The 17,616-nt window shown below is 36.5% G+C and overlaps 1 protein-coding gene across 1 annotated transcript in view; it reads left to right on the forward strand.

Annotated features, from left to right (window-relative positions):
* FAT2 (FAT atypical cadherin 2) overlaps positions 1-17,616 on the forward strand; it is an 81,497-nt gene that overhangs the window by 24,236 nt on the left and 39,645 nt on the right. Inside the window, exons 4-6 of the mRNA XM_087955124.1 lie at positions 10,643-10,704; positions 12,138-12,449; positions 13,938-14,148. Coding sequence (XP_087811250.1) covers positions 10,643-10,704; positions 12,138-12,449; positions 13,938-14,148 — 585 coding nt within the window. The remainder of the gene's footprint in view (positions 1-10,642; positions 10,705-12,137; positions 12,450-13,937; positions 14,149-17,616) is intronic.

The following is a 17,616-nucleotide window of genomic DNA, read 5'->3' on the forward strand; positions in this document are numbered from 1 at the left end:
TCTGTGCCAGTCTTGTCCTTCAATAATGACAACATTGCTTGTTTTTCCCCTCCACCAATATATGGAGGAAATATCTACTACAAAGAGGCTATATTGGACCTGTTGAAAGGAGAGGTTGTGGAGTCTTAAGATGTACCTGTTACATGCAATGTTGGGGGCAAAGAAAGAAGTCGTGGTACTGTCTAATAGAACTGCTTTTATCACAAAGGGATTCTGTACTATAGAATGCTGGCTTATCATTCTGCAAACTTTGGTAATCCATTGAAATGAATTTGTGAAAATATAAAAGAGAAAGTTGTTTGCATCTGTTTGTAACCTGATACGACACTTGTAACAGAATCGGGAGGGTCATCCAGATTTTTTTCCCCAAAATGCATTTCTAGCTACTGCATGTAGCCTCGATTTTTAGCTATTAAGCTATTAAGATCTGGAAGAAGTGGACTGATCTAGAATGTTGGAAATGCCTCCTTATATCAGGAATTCATTCTCTCTGTCAAAAGAGATGGTGTTATTTATTTAAAGATAACTAATTTGCAAATTCCATTTTTCATGAAGATATTTGAGGGGTCAATCAATTTTATGCATTCATTTGAATTATCCAAATTATTGTAGTGGGTTTCAGCCCTGCATTTTAGCCCCAGAACTACCTGGGGCATTAGATCACATGCTCTGGAGTTCGTTATATTAATCTTCCTGAATATAGCTCTGATCATGGTATCCTGATCAGTTAATTATCTGTGTTTGGCATTATTCTTATCTCCTTCCAGAGAGTGGCTTCTAGGATGTTTGTTTTTTAGGACCACCTTTATTGTTTAGTATTCTTATGAAGATGCTGAGTGAGGTCAATTGTGGGTCTGGGCTGGGTGCCGTTAATATGCTGATAATATGCAAATCTATTTCCCTCTGACATCTGAGTTAAATGAGGTGATGCAAGTCTTTAACTAGGGTCTAGAAGAACTGCGGTGGTTCAGTGGTTAGAATGCAGAACTGCAGGCTACTTCTGCTGACTGCCTACTGCCGATTGCCTGCAATTTGTCAGTTCGAATCTCACCAGGCTCATGGTTGATTCAGCCTACCATCCTTCTGAGGCCGGTAAAATGAGGACCCAGATTGTTGGGGGCAATATGCTGACTGTGTAAACCACTTAGAGAGGGCTGTAAAACACTGTGAAGTGGTATATAAGTCTTAAGTGCTATAAGCTATAATAGGTTGGTTAAGGACCAATAAACTGAAGTTGACTCCAATAGATTGAGGCTCTGGCTTTACCTGTTCCAGCAGTTACAACTTACAATAAACGGATCAGTTTATGCTCCCATTAACTTCGCATTAAAACTACCAAAAGATGCTGAACGAAGTTATTTCTTGACAATGATTCAGAAACTGTAACTAATGCAGAATGCAGCAGTGACACTGTTGTCCAATGCGGCTATTGCCCTTTAGAATCCACATAATATCATATCTAAAATAATTGCATTGGCTATATGTGTGTTACAATTCAGATGTCAAGATTTTAGTAATGATATTACTTAATGAAGGACTTAGGTGCTTCAATCTCCCAGTATATAGTGCCTGAAAATCACAAAGAAGGCACTCCTATGTGTCCCATAGAAGCATATGGGACAGACATTTGGTACATATGTTTTTAATTAGAGAGAAATTTTGTAATATATGATAACTAATGTTATCTACTGTACATATTATGAGTACTTAGTAAGTGTAATTTTTTCTTAAGAATTGTATTGAATATTTTGTGGAGTTCTAGTTTTGGGGTCCAGAGCATCTTTTGTTTAGTATCAAGTAACTGAAGTGTCTGTATTCACAAATCACACTAACTTATCATTTGATTTGGTTTTAATTTACACAATGTGTGAACCACTTGTTATGGTTTAAATTTACATGTGTACCCAATCATTATGTTTTGTTCAACAAATAATACTTCAAAAGTTAAGGTTCTATATTGTGAGACACCCAGAGTCTTGCAAAATAGCTAGCATATAAATGCTGTAAAATAAGAAAATAAATAAAAGTAGGCACACTGTCATTCTATCTCCATCCAGCAAAGAAGCGAGGCTTTGATCTTCCAGGCAGTCTGAATTTCCAGTTCTTTCTTTTTGTAAGTTAAGCACTTAGGTTAGCTTCTTGCTTTCCTATATTGTCTTTCAGCTTCCTGGATTTGTATTGTATTTTCCTACAACTTCTTTCACTGGGTACTTCTTGTTTATTTTATTTTTCAGTTAAAATTTGCAGCTCTGGCTGATAAAATAGTTTAACTTTTATCTACTGTGGTTGATGAAATTGTTCGTTGTAAGATATCTCTTTAAGCAAAGCATATTCACTCATTGGAGTTTATAAACTGCCCTTTTTCCTATCCATATAACTTGTTTTACTGCAGCAAATGTGAACAATGCTAATTGTAAATAATACTTTGCAAATAATTTTTTTAGAAGTGAGTTTCAGTCCTGAGTCAGAAGGTGATAATAATGAAATTGTATTTAGCTTTTTAAGAGAAGAAGAAAAAAAGGGACTGGTTTCAGAATGTGAAGACACAAAAAGTGTTGCAATATGAAGTACCCCAGTTAGTGAACTAAAAACCTTTATTCCATTCTTTTTTCTCTCTTCTCCTATTCCAACCATCTGTATTTTGGATCTATTGAGCATTATAACTGAACTGTTTCTCTGTTTGCTTTTTATCTACCGAAGGATAGTTTTGTAATTCTTGGGATTCACCCAAGCTTATTAAAACTTTCATTCTGATTTTGATTAAAACATTTTGGCTGCAACCAGAACTTTCCTGTGTGAGTGTTATAGTCTATGCATGGATTTTCAAATCCCCCCATTTTAATGCATATCTTTTATATTAATCATGTTTACTTACTTAATTTTTTTATTTTTTTATTTTCAGATTTATGCAGTTTTGAATAGATTATGTGATATTAAATATTAAAGAGCTGCACTCAGAAAATGATTTGCTGGTAGTTTCAGGATATTGTGTAGGCAGCCTGACATTTTCTAAATATTTTGGACTACATTACTTGCCACTGCAAGTTTGCATTGCTACATTACTTGCCATTAAATAAAGCAGAAGGAACGGAGGTCTACCTGGAAAATACTCCAGGATACTCAACCCTTATCATGTTCAATGGGCAGAAACACAGAGAAATAAATATTTAATAGGGAACAGAAAGATGGTCCTAGTGTTGTTAGTGAATGGAATAAAAATGCTGCCTTGAAAAGATTGGAGACTATCTAGTCCATCACCACCACCCCCAAGCAGGATACCCTATACCATTTCTGACAAATGGCAATCCAATCTCTTCTTGAAAGCCTCCAGTGATGAAGCTTCTACAACTTCTAAAGGCAAGCTGTTCCATTGGTTAATTGTTCTGTCCAAAAATTTCTCCTTATTTCCAGGTTAAATCTCTCCTTGTTTTGGATGACAGTAGCTTTATAGTTAATAATGGAGGCAAGTTATTGGATGACGTAGGATGGGATCATGGTCCCCCCCCCAAATAAAATGCTTACTTTTTCTAACCCAAATACTCTTGCTAGTTTTTGAGATCTTTCAATATAATTTTCATCTTTGTGAACTAAATAGAAAATGTACCTTATGAATACATGACCTATGTCATGAATGCAGACGGACCCACAACTTGTTACAGTGAACTGTAATAGGTTGCCCCTGTGTCCTATGTTTCAACAATGTGTGGGCATATTACTGTGTGAATAAATTAGCTATTAACAGCATGCATGTATTCATGAATGTAACATATTTATAATAGATTTTTTTTTACAATGAATACCTAAATGGTGTAATTATTTACCACGATAATTAGTAGTACTAAATATACCTAGTCTTAAGCACCTGCACATAAGCATTTTGCACTTCAGCTTGTCATATCACAGTAACTATTTTCTAATTCTGTAGTAGTTTAAAGATTGTAGTTGTAGCTAAAGCATTAGGTGCTATGAAGTTGGAAGTGGGATTCTGTGAGGAACTAGTTTCTCTGTTTGTGGCATTAAGACATGAGCTGAAACAAATTACAGATCACCTGATATCTGGTACCTATCTTCTATTAAACCCCAAAGTTCTGTTTAGTGTTTCAATGAGTTAACTTATTTCTTGCTGTTTCTCTGAGCTTTCCAACAATGTTGGCATAGTCCCCTCTGCCTTGGGAGGCTGCTAGCACTAATCTTGATGATTAGACCATGCCAGAAATTCAGATTTGGAAGCAAGTTTGAATGTACTTTTTTTCCCCGGGATTGCTTGCTTCCACAATCTGAATGTATGCATGCAACCAATTATGAACATAGAAACAATCTGTTCTTATACACTGGAGAAAATATATCTCTCTCAATCATGATGGAATAAGATAATCAGTGCAAATTGTTTTGAAAGGAAAATCCTTTCATTAGGAAAATACATTTCATCTTTATTCATAATATGGATGTAGTGGGATGGGAAAATCCTACATTTTTACTCCTTTTTTCCTTCAATTCAGAACTTCTCAAGCTAGGCAAGTTGTAGCTTTGTCCTTTTTACTTTTTTTTCAGGCCTTTTTTTACTTTTACTTTTTTTCTGGACTTTTTTTGTTTTCAGGGCTTTGTCCTGAACTCTGCCAGAAGAAATGAAGTGAAATTCAATGTTTTTGGTGACTAACAAAAACAAGGGTGTTCCTGTTCAGGCGTGCCCTTGGTTTTCTTTACTGACAAGAAGCAGAAGGAAGGTATTCTACTAGTGCAAGTGTTTTAATACACACACATACACACACACAAATTCCATTACACATGGACAATATCTGTTGAACAGGAATTATGCAACTAATATTCATTAAAAATACAGTAAAAACATTAAAAATACAACATCTTTAAAAACATTTACATTAATCCAGGAAGTACACTCAATTAAAGATAGGAAAATTAATAAATCCCATTCAGACACAGGTCTTCTGATAATATTTTTCAGTGGTGTCTCATGCTCTGTGGCTAATATTACCATCTCATTTATAATCCCAGTGGTGTTAAGCATAAATATGAGTGTTCTGGTCCTTTTGGGATTTTAACAGTGTGCTAAAGGATATTGCTTAAGAGTGGTGATCAGCTGAATAGGACAGGTACAGGGCACCTAAGAGATGTCAGTCCAAGACAATTTTCTGTTTGGGCATTTCCACAAATAGCACTAGAAGACACCATGCTTTTAATCATTTGTAGCTTGTAATTATACAAATGCTCAAATTATGTATGTATTTATTTAAAAGGGTGTTTTGTAGAGCAGACATTAGAATGATAGCATATGCCCTTTTTTTGTAACATGCTTTGATTGAGTTCCCAATATATGCATAATCCAGTGGTGGGATTCAAGTAGTTTTACTACCGGTTCTGTGGGCGTGGTTTGGTGGGCGTGGCAGCGGAAGGATACTGTAAAATCTCCAGTCAGAGGTGGGATTTTCCGGTTCTCCGAACTACTCAAAATTTCCGCTACCAGTTCTCCAGAACTGGTCAGAACCTGATGAATACCACCTCTGGCATGATCTGTACACCTGAAAGACCATATAAATTGTAAAACTAAGGCCTGCATTAATCTGTCATGTACTAATTTGCTGCATCTAAAATGGAAATAGATGATGGATAAAGCAGAAACATACTAACCTGACATTTCATTGAGTAGCTGAGTAAACAACCTGTATAATTGTTATCATTGTAATTTTTCTAGAAACTCATCTGTCATCAGAATATATAAGTCAGATTTCTAGATACATAGAATAGAGGAAGAGGGGGAGAAATGTATTCCCAGTCACTTAAAGAAAATTTTTCATTCATACATGTGACATTTTTTTATAGCACTTATTTGTAAAGTAACTTATGAAGATTGGCGGTGCATGATTGAGCTCTGGGTAGATCTCTCAATCAGTGCAATATCTGAATGTGACTTCGTAACTTGTTAAATTTCCTGACCAGTGAAATAATGTAATTACAGTATTCCCTTCTGAATGTCTATTTGTCATATTTATTTCTTGTTTTTAATAGACATTTAGAAGCTGTGAAATATAATTAAGAAAGTTAAAAATTAGGATTTTTAACAGAATAACAGTTGGAAGGGATCTTGGAGGCTTCTAATGGTCTAACCCTCTGCTCATGCCTTAATGTATTCTCTTTAGGTTAGAAATAGGCTCTCCTCTCTTTAGCAATTTACAACTCCAGTTTCCATCTGTCTGTCTAGCAGATAGATAGCTTAATATCTACACTTCCTTCCTTTTGACAAGAAACTGTAGTTGGCAAATGATTATATTCATCCAGTTAGCTTTGGTCTAGGGCCTTTTTTCATGCAACTTCTAAGACTTGCTACTGGAATCCACACAAGTACATTTCATTTTTGCATGCCTTGGCAGGAACAGAAACACCACAGCTCTATTTTGGAATTAGCGTGATTAAAAAATAACCACAATTGCTCTAAGATCTCATTATGGGGTGTTTAACTGACCTTGTAAGGAAATCAGTGGTGGATATGTGTGTGACTGAGGCATTCTAGAGTCACAAGGCAGCCAAACCAGCTTGCCTCCTTCCTACTAGTGCCCAATAAATATTGCGGCAAATTAAAAAAGGAGGCTTTAAAACTTTCCCCCAAAGTATTCATGTGTTGATTTTCTCCTATGAACACTCATCTAAGTCATTTTAAATAGTTTTTTTTAACTAGCCAGTGCTAAAACTAAAACTGTTTGGGTTTATTTATTTATTTATTTTTAAGTTATCTAGGAGATATTTGTCAAGAAAAGTATGCATGTTTGAATAAAACACACTATAAAACAAGTGTTTGTTTTTTAGTATACCAAAAGATACTTGATTGTTATAGCTGCAACCATCCAATACACTTATCCCCTGTCCTAACCCTCTCAGACCCTCCTGAGACCTTCTGTGACTTACATGTGGCCTATCCTGGCCTTCCCCTAATTCTCCCAAGCTCTTCTCCCTACCCCAATGGCACCCCGTTCTCCTGGGACTCCCACCTTTTCCCACTAAAATGATCCATGTGTCTTGGAGTTATGACAGCAACCAGTGACATCATACTTTACAAATACATTACTTCACTTAGCAATGGCAATCCTGATTCCAATTGTTGTCATAGCAGGGACTACTGATAATGTGACTACCTATTATAATAGGATTACTAGTACACCCAATGTTTCTACTCGGAGCCTTTGGATATGAGATGGGTGGCAAATAAATGTTATAAATCAATTTGAAACTCTTTATCTCCATTCCCATAATTGTGCCAGCAATTCCATATTTTTCAGGAAAATACTTTTATAAATCAAACTTGCAGTAAATTTTCTTTTTCACATTCATGCTTTTCTTCATGACCTGTTGAAGAGCCATGCCATTCCAGAGTTCTGAAAAATATTTTCTGAGAAAAATGTAAAAACTCTCCTGTATTTAATTACGTGTGTCAAGACTATTCATATAACACACTTCCCCAATTTTCATCTACATTACTGAAGCAACTTTTCACTTGTAATAGATAAACTACAGTTGTAACTTTTGTATCTGGATCCTTTAGTTGTGCTGACTGGTAGTTCTGGGCATCATAATCTGGACAAGTATGATGGCAGTCTATTCCTAATAAATAAATAGAGTGCACTATTTTGAAAAGCTGCTAGCATTTAATGTTTCAAGGAATAAACCCCTATTGTTATTTATCGCTAAAGAATTTATCTCTATGCAGTTTACAGTAATCCTTTAGATTACTGTAGATCAGGGGTGTCCAACCTTGGCAATTTTAAGACTTGTGGACTTCAACTCCCAGAGTTCCTCAGCCAGCAAAGCTGGCTGAGGAACTCTGGGAGTTGAAGTCCACAAGTCTTAAAATTGCCAAGGTTGGACACCCCTGCTGTAGATAGATTAGAAATAGAGGGGAAACAATAGAGAATTACCATGGCAATGATAAAAAAATGTAGATAATAATAAAACATTGACTGTTTTCAGCAACTACCACCAAAATTGGGCAACTTGACAGTTGCAAATTAGATATGTTTCTTTGGTCTTATAGGCATAGCAAGTTTGATTCTGCTGTCAATTTACATACATGTATTGGGAGAAACATACAGTACTTGAGAGGGAATTTTTTGTTTTCATGCTGAAGTCCCTCTACCTGTGTATTTTCACACTATATACTTAGATCATCAGAACATCCTCTGTTGAGTCTTTCCTCCACTGAGTCGTGGCACACTATTTAGAACCATGTTTAGCGAAGATCTTTAGAAAGATCTAATATATATATGCAAATATTCTTTTATGGTTTCATTGTTGCTCTTGGGATCTTCTGTTCATGCATAGATGAAAAAAACAATAACACACCATATAGAACACACAAGTCCATTAAATGCAGCTTGTCTTAACACATTGCTTTCTTTCGTCTTTAGTTTATAATGGGAGCCAAAGATGAATATACTGTATATAATCCCTAACAGGGAGAAAGTAATGAACAAGTGATGCCTGCAAACTGCAGCCCTGTTCCAAATGTTTCTAGCACAATCCCTGGAGCAGTATTATATGTGCTTTTTCCCATGGAGTGTTCTATCAATAGCAGGTGTACATCCCTGATGTCTTTCACCAAGTCATATGGCCATTTCTACAGCAATTCAGACTCTTGACAATGATCCTGCTTTTGCAATGCCAAATACTTGCCAACAATAGGGTTATGCTAGCTGTTAGGCTGCCATACATACAGTGAATTCTGTGTTCTTGAGGGAGAGGGAAGAGAGATGGGTGTAATATTCTTTGCAAAATCCTCTTCAATTAGCAATTCCTTGATAATTTGCAAGAATTTCTATTGTGCTTGTTAACAAGGTAATAATTAGCACAATCATTTTTAAAGACTGTTTTCCTCATATATAGTAATGAAAACAGAAATTGTTTATAGAAAGGGATCAATATTGCCATAGCAGGAGGGATTCTTTGGATCCTCTTTTGCTTGTTTTTTTCTGATTTAGTTTTTTCCCCCCATATGGTCTGTAACCAGATGTTTTCCTTCATTTGAATCTCACAGTGCTGAATTTTATAGGGGGAAAGAGGTAAATGGTCAGTAGGCTTCTATCTTTCTTGTTGATCAGTAACTGATAAGATTCAGAACTTTCCTTCAAATATCCTTGAATCTTGTCTAATATTTACTACTTTATCCTAAGTCAAAAGTTATTCAAAGCATTACAGTGGTGGGCTTTTCCATTTACTGTAATTTCAGTTTCAAAAACTGAACAACTGTTATGACATTTTCCAGACCTCCTTTTGCCGAAGAAGATAAGATAAACTACAAACTATACATATGAAGAAGAAAAATTAAATCTATGTTTTGGTCTTCAAAATGCAGCATAAACAAACTTATTTTTCCAATAAAAAGTGTTTGGAATTATCTTTGATTGCAGGTTACTGTGGGCATTTATTGTACAGTTGTTGGCATTCTTTTTATATATTCTTTTTATGAAAGTGGGTGATCTGGGTAATATTATCAACTTTTAAGGAAACATTGTTCATTGTTGCATGTTGCAAACTACATATAATGGGACAATTAAATAAACAAATGATGTAGTCAATATATAGAGAGATCAGTTGCTGAGCATGTTTTCCATTTATTTAACAGGTCTGTAACGTTTGCAGTTTAGCTGACTGCTATAATCCCTGTGAAATATAAGAATAAGGCATAACAAGTGTTCCAAATTCTCAGCTTTGAGATATAGATTGTATTCAAAAATAAAGCTTTCAATTTTCAGACACATTTTCAGTTTAAAAAAAGTTTTAGTAGACCTTTACATGGAATATAACCCCACTCCAATTCCTGATTGATTGATGAGCAGCATATACATTTTAGATAGATGGATAGACAGAACATCACAGATAGATGGACCAATATTTATGTCAGCTTTGGAAGCCATATTAGCACCAGAAGCTCCCACGCTGCCACATTCTTGAGCATGGGAAGATGGGAGGGGGGATTTTATGGAGCTTATGTGGTTAGACATAATAGCATTCTTCTTTAAAGTCAAGGTCAGATTATTCCTGCACCTGGCTGAGGAGTGGTTGAGGGGATGTCTCAAATTGGGACGGATGGTGATTGGGGCATGTGATGGAATGATGGGTGCAGGAGGTGGATTTATAATTTTTTATTTATTGGAGGGAAACCTGGAACTTTCAGATTCGGGATTTCCCAGATGTGCCAGTATACCTACTCTAATAAAAGGAAGCTTTGAGAAAATGCCTGTCTCTGAGTTTTTAATTGGAGTTGGGTTTTTCTGGAACCCTGACATTTTATGTGTTTCTGTATACAATCCTAAAGTATCTTCCTCCTACACAATCCAAGCTATTTACTTTGATGTTTAAATGATTTATCTGATGATGGAGGCTTAACAATCTGGATATTATAATACAATGAGATTGCTGTTGAACATTTGGGAAGGGGGTGAATTAAATCACTTTAATTAATTAGGACATGCGGAAAGCTTCCATGCTTAGGCGGAAGGAAGTATTTTTAACTGTAAAGTTCTTTTGCTTATAGCATTGACTTGCTGCAGGGTAACCTCATTTTGAGGATTGGCACAGGTGAGGATCACGTGTACTGCAGTGCCTGGATCTCACAATGTTCTTTTCTCCCCAATAGGTTTGATTTACACCACTTCTCAGCAGCTAGATCGTGAACACAAGGCTGAACATATCTTAGAAGTGAGTAATGATGAAGTTGCAATTAGTTTTATTTACTTGTAAGTAGTTTTTTTAAAAAAAAAAATCCTCAAAGACATTTCCTTACAAGTCAGAGCATAGATAGAGGAGAAGGAGGAAGACTTCGTTCCATCATTTCCAAATTGCTCAGGAAGATAATTGCTTGTTCTGCATTTTTGTGCTTCTGCACCCAGTGCCAGCTTAAGAAATATCTCATGACTTGACTTCCTAACTGAAGACTAAAGCAGGAATCTTGTGCCAAACCCAAGCTGATGGATCCAGATGTTCTAGATGTCTGTTCCTTCATGTTGCTTTTATCCTGAACATTAATGCTGGAAAATATCAGATTTAAAATCAACCCTTCTGGAGGGTACCATTTTAAGGACATCTTTCCTAAGCCATGAAGAACAGAATATGGTCATTAATTTCCTGCCACTTGAGAGAACATAGTATAAAAAATGTTGACTTACTTAATTTAATGACCACGTGATTATTAATTGAAACTTATAAAGTGAGTAACAATACATTTCAGATTAAGATAGCTGTTCATGGCATGTCCTAACTAAGAAAGGACTGAATTAGACAAACTTTTGCTTCAATTTACAAATGCAGTTTCCAGTATGTTTACTTTTAAGGATTTTTACTAAATTTCTTCCCAGGTTCTGCTACAAATACCAAAATTATTAATGTGAATTCCTGTTGTCTTCCCCTTTGCCTAAACAATCCAGCAGGTGTAGTTTAATGAAGAAATGTACAATCTTTTGAGCTAATGGGCATAGTCGGATCTTTGAGAACATACAATATTACGGGCACTCTTACAAAATAGCTGGTGTGATGGGTACAACCATTTGTTTTTGGTTTTTTTGAAAGCCATTTATTATGGAATTAAGATAAATGACTTTTTTTAAACAACAGAGAGGGCTTCAACCTTCTGTCATTTCTATTTTGTGAGAGCATTGGTTGTATGTCCGGAGTGCAGAAGCATTCTTGGAAATAAAGATTACGTGGACCATCAAGCAAGTTGTCTTTGAGTACATTGGTGCCTGTGGGTTCCATGATACAGACCAATTACTTCGTAATCTTTTCCAGCTTTGGGTTATAAATGTGGGCTGTATCTTTGTATTAAACACACAAACACAGCAATTGTATTTTTTTTTTCCTGCTGATGGTCTTTCTTCTTTGCAACAATAACACTTGCTTTTTCCAACAACTTTGTTTTAGACTTGTTCTTATCCGAGTCTATGGCTCATCTATCAATCCAGTCAGTGTAGTCCAGCATGCAACAAACTGTTGAAGACTAACTTCAGTCATCTTTAGATGAATCATAATTGAAAGCGAGCTTCCTGCCTGGAAAGGAGCGCATGCCTATATTACAAACAGGCTCTTACCTTCCATTGTGTTCTGATGGGAGACTCTCTATTGCCTTTTTCTTGCAGGTTTCAGTTTCAGACAATGGGGATCCGGTTTTGCAGTCTAGCAGTAGAGTGGTAATCCAGGTCCTTGATGTGAATGACAATCCTCCCAGCTTCTCCCAAAAGTTGTTTATGGTTCAGCTGCCAGAAAAAGCAGCCTCCGAAACTCCTTTGCCGGTCTACAGGGTGATTGCTGCAGATCGTGACGAGGGACTGAATTGCCAAATCACTTACAGCCTAGAAGAAAACAGTGAGGGACTGTTCAGCATCCATCCAGTGACAGGCATAGTGTTCTCCCAAAAGGCTTTCTCTGCCCAAGAATACAACATACTTACAGTGAGTATCATTAGAAGCATAAGGAGACTAAAGACAGGTGATCGTCTTTCTGAATATGAAACAATACTGTTCCTTGTGATTTACACTTTTTTTCCTCTTGTGGCTGTAGTTAAACTGGACTCTGGTGACTTTTTTTAAAAAAACTCTTTTAATAACGATTTGATGCTAGCTGATTTTGAAACAATTCAATAAAGACAATTTTTAACTCCCTTAAGAAGATAACATATTTCTCCAACCCAGTTTAAAGAAATATTGGAAAAGGGAATTAAAATGGCATTAATGTTGCATGGAATAGTTAGGCAATGCAAGGCCACACTGAAGAGTGGAAAAATATTTTTGATTAGTAGCATGTATTGTTTTTCACTACAAAGTGAAATCTTTGCACACAAATTAAACATTTTTTTTCAGAGTATGCCATCTGTTCAGTTCATTAAAGCTGAATTCTTTGAACTAGAATATTGAATTCACAGTAGAATCTTTTTATTGACCATTGGAAAGGAAAACAGCCTGACATGGAACTCATCCTAAAGATAATACAGTATATGTGGAATTAAGTAAGAGCTTCGTTCATTTATCAAGCTGAGTGCAAAGTGAGAGACAGGTAGTCTTTGTTTAAAAACCAGAATTCAGATTGGCAACTTCATTTCTAAGCTACATGGTCATTAAGTGAAACATCTTGTGATCGTAATGGGCTTACAACACCATGGTTATTAAGACATTGTGTGATTATGGCCTGAGATTTTAGTTCCAGCTTCTCTATTGACTGCTTGTCAGAAGCCAGCTGTGAGGTGCACAAATGGAGATCACATGAGAATAAACACCCACCAGTTGCAAAGTGCCCAAATCTCATCATGTGACCATGAAGATGTTGTGATGATTGTAAATATGCAGATTATATTTTTTAGCACTTAAAGTTACTTTTATATAACCTCAAACACTTGCTAAATAAAACAGGTGTTAAACTGGGATTACCTGTAGTAGCACAAGCTAGACTCGATGGAGCATAATAATAAAAATAGAGGCCAATGAAATGTAAGATGTAATTGTCCTGGAGGCATCTTAGTAGAGGAACCATTTATCAAGGATAGAAGGGCTCGTATGTTTCTTTGTGTTGAGCAGTAAATCGGTTTAAGCTGAGCATTTCAGATCATGGTTCAAATTTTTTTTTAATTTAGGAGGATTTTTTTTACCTATGGTGGCATGGTGGTAGATGCAAATAAATATGTGTGCCTTGATTAAATAGTTAAAAGAATGTAAAAATACGGTTTGTCCTGCATATATGAGGTTGTATAAACAATAGAAGTCAATAAATACATTAATCCTGATATATTATGTTTGTCTACCTTGGTTTTGTGTTTTCCCATCCTAAAAGTATAGAAGTTTAATTTAGGCAGGAATAAGCCACAAGCATGGCAGAAGCTCCTCAGGATGAATATATTATCTTTCAGATCCCTAGATCTATATGAGCTAGTGTTTTCTTTTTGGCAGGTCAAGGCTACTGATGGTGGCACCCCACAGCTTTCCTCCAGTGTGAGGCTTCACATTGACTGGATCCCAAAGCCCTTCCCCTCCTCAGAGCCATTGGCTTTTGATGAACCTCATTTCAACTTTACAGTCATGGAAACAGATCCCGTGAACCACATGGTGGGAGTGATCAGTGTTGATGCTGGGCTCAGCCAGATCTGGTTTAATATCACAGGTGAGAATATGTGCAGTTGAGAAAGGAGCTTCACAGTGATTCTGAACTGGAAAAAACAAACGTTGCTTGTATTCTCCTGGTATTTCATATCCATAGGGGCCTGAGATATCAAAGGCTGTTCATATTGTAGGTGGCAGGAGTATTATAAACAAAGCTTCAGCACTGATATGAAGCAGTATTCAATCTGATAAAAGTTCGATGAACAGTGTAATAATGTACATTTTGTATTACAGTACCTATCACAGCTTGCAGCATGCCATTGCTTGGCAGTGTTCCAATCTTAATGAAAATTTTAGTGTTTTCAAACAGGTCCAAACACATATTGTGGCTCACATGGAATATGTAATAACCATGCTTATTTCCCACAACAATAAAAAATAAATCTACCCAAGGGGGTAGGAGCGGGGGAGAGAAAAACATTTTGGAAGAATGGAACTAATCTTCTGCATTTCTTGTTCCCTTCTCCATTGTTTGGGCCAATTAATCTGAAATGCTCTTTTCTTTTTCTGTAAACAGACAGAAACACACATCTTCTTACTATAAATTTTTGATTTTTTTTTATAGAAATGTATTGATCAGCAGGAATTGTTTGCACAATTGTGTTATCAGCAGAGATCTCTTTGTTACTAGGTAGTGATTAATTATTTTTAAAAATTAAGAACTTGGTACTCTGATAATGACCTGAGTTTTACCTAAAATCTATGTGATAGCCATCTGTGATTACTAGTCCAGCATGTTGAGGCAGCAGCCACCCAGTATCCTTAGGCAGTAGGCAATCCCAACACAATTAGAAGGAGCCAGGTTGGAAAAGGCTGTAATTGACCAACAATGTTCCCATTGTGGGAAGGATTATTTTGCATTGTGGATGAAAATTAGAAGCTGGGCTGTATCTGATTTCAGTAAATGCCATGAGGTAATGCAGGAAATATTGAAACAAAGTGGAAAATTCATTTGTATAGTAAGGGATGGGCAATATTTTGGTAGCCATGGGCCACGCTTAAGGGGAATATGGTGTTTTCTTGGCCTTTAATTGTGAAGTGGATAGTTAAGGACTTATCCTATAATTTTCTTTCACCAGAATATCTATTTTCAGCAAGTACAATTATTGGATCTTCCAGGGACATAAAACAACATATAACATATGCAGTAAAATGGAAAAAACACGGTTCAATTTTTTTGTCTAAGAAGCTACAATAACTGGATGTTATTGTATTGTGATTATCACTAATCACTGCCCACCTTGAGCCATGGAGTTCATAACAATAGTAAAGTGAATTACTTAACTTCATTTACTAAAAGTGAGGTAACTTCATTTTTGAGATAAGGATAAATAAGTAGTTTTGTAAGAAGATTTCTAGACTGAGGCTGAACTTTTAAAAACACACAGTTTCAAGTAGTTCAACACTAAATAAATTAGACTGGTTTGTATTTTGTTTTTGTGTTTTTTTAGAATCTGGAAATAAAATACAAATTGTAGAATTAAGTTCAGTCAAGAAAACAATTCTATACATCTGGTAAAAACTAAGTCAACATTCATGGGATGATCTCTCCTCCCAACATAAAATGAATGTAAGAAACTTTATAATTAAATTGTTTCATGGAGTAGAAATAGGAATTTTAAAGTATGTGTATATAGTATAAGGCATTCTCTATAGCAGGGATCCCCAACTCCCAGTCCACAGATCAGCACTGATTCGCAGCCTATCAAAAACCGGTCCGCGTAAGCCTGTGAAGCCCCATCGGCGCACACGTGCAATCCAGGGAGCATGTAAAATCACCACCACTCCGGTCCATGGAAAAACTCCTTCATGGAACCCAGTCCTTGGCACCCAAAAGATTGGAGGCCACCGCTCTATAGCATATAGTCAGTCCTAGCATTAGTTTTCCACCTACTTCAGCTTTCGTTACAATGTTCTGTAATATTCATTCAGTTGTGCTTGCATTAAGCTGCATTCTTTTACTGAAGGATTCATATCAAAGAGACAGTTTTAGCAGAGTGAATTTGCTCCTATTCCCAGAATGGGACTAGATCAGTTTTCCTCAATTAGGACCTTCCAGGAAGGTTGAGACTCCAACTCCTAGATGTCTAAGCCAGCATGACTTGGCATTTGTGGAAGGTGTATTTCCAATACATCTGAAGAACGAAAGGATAAGGAAAGCTAGGCTATATTTTCTTTGAAAATTGGAATTAGGAACCAGAATTTCCAAATTTCCATTGCTGAGAGAAGGCAGTTGTTTTGTGAGTTACACCTGATATTACAACCTTTTTTTGACTTGGTTGTTAAGTGAATCATTGCAGTTTAAGGAAATTATGCAGTCATTAAGCCAATCCAGTTTTCCCCATTGACTTTGCTTGTCAAAGTCGAAAGCCAGCTGGGAAAGTTGCAAATGACCCCGGGACACTGCAATCATTATTAATACATGCCAGTTGTCAGCCGCCCAAATTCTGACCTTGTGATTGTGAGGATGCTGCAATGGTAATAAGTCACTTCTTTCAGTAATGTTATAATTTCACTAAATGAATGGTTGTATGTTGAGGACTACCTGTATTTTATTTTGGTGCCATCAGTATCATCCTCAATGAAGTGAACAATACTTACCCAACCGTGTCTGTCTTCTTTTATTCATCCAATGTAATCTGTGTGGCTACAGAGGGGTACGAAAACCCACATCTCTAAAGGTATCATTTTTGTAAACTTTTTCTGAACTTTTGCCTTCATCACAGAGATCATTTCTGAACTTTTGCCTTCATCACAGAGATCACCTTTACATAAGTAAATTGTACGGCAGCAAGGAAATTAGCTGATTGGGGAGAATTGGTTTGTTTGGAGCAGAATCTAAGGGTTAATTGGCTCAATAGCAATAGCACTTAGACTTGTATACTGCTTCATAGTGCTTTACAGCCCTCTCTAAGCGGTTTACAGAGTCAGCCCATTGCCCCCAACAATCTGGGTCCTCATTTTACCAACCTTGGAAGGATGGAAGGCTGAGACAACCTTTAGCTGGTGAGATTCGAACTGCTGGTAGTCAGCAGAAGTAACCTGCAATACTACATGCTAACCGCTGCGCTACCACTCAACATTGTAGTTTGCATTACAGGTAGCCCTCAACTTACAACAGTTCATTTAGTGATTGTTCAAAGTTTCAACAGCACTGAAACCAGTGACTTATGACCATTTTTCACAGTTACAACATTTGCAGCATCCCCATGTGATCAAAATTCAGATACTTGGCAACTGGTTCATACTTATGACCATGGCAGCATCCTCAGAGTCATGTGATTCCATTTTGTAACCTCCTGACAAGCAAAGTCAATGGGGAAGCCAGATTCACTTAACAATCAGGTTACTAACTTATCAGCTGCAGTGATTTGGTTAACAACTGTGTCAAGAAATGTTGTAAAATGGGGCAAAACTCACTTAACATAAATTTTGGGCTCAATTGTGGTCATAAGTCAAGGACCACCTG

Source organism: Notechis scutatus, chromosome 2, assembly GCF_049901735.1.
Source record: "Notechis scutatus isolate UNSWTSFEM ecotype Mainland chromosome 2, rNotScu1.2, whole genome shotgun sequence".
NCBI lineage: Eukaryota > Metazoa > Chordata > Lepidosauria > Squamata > Elapidae > Notechis > Notechis scutatus.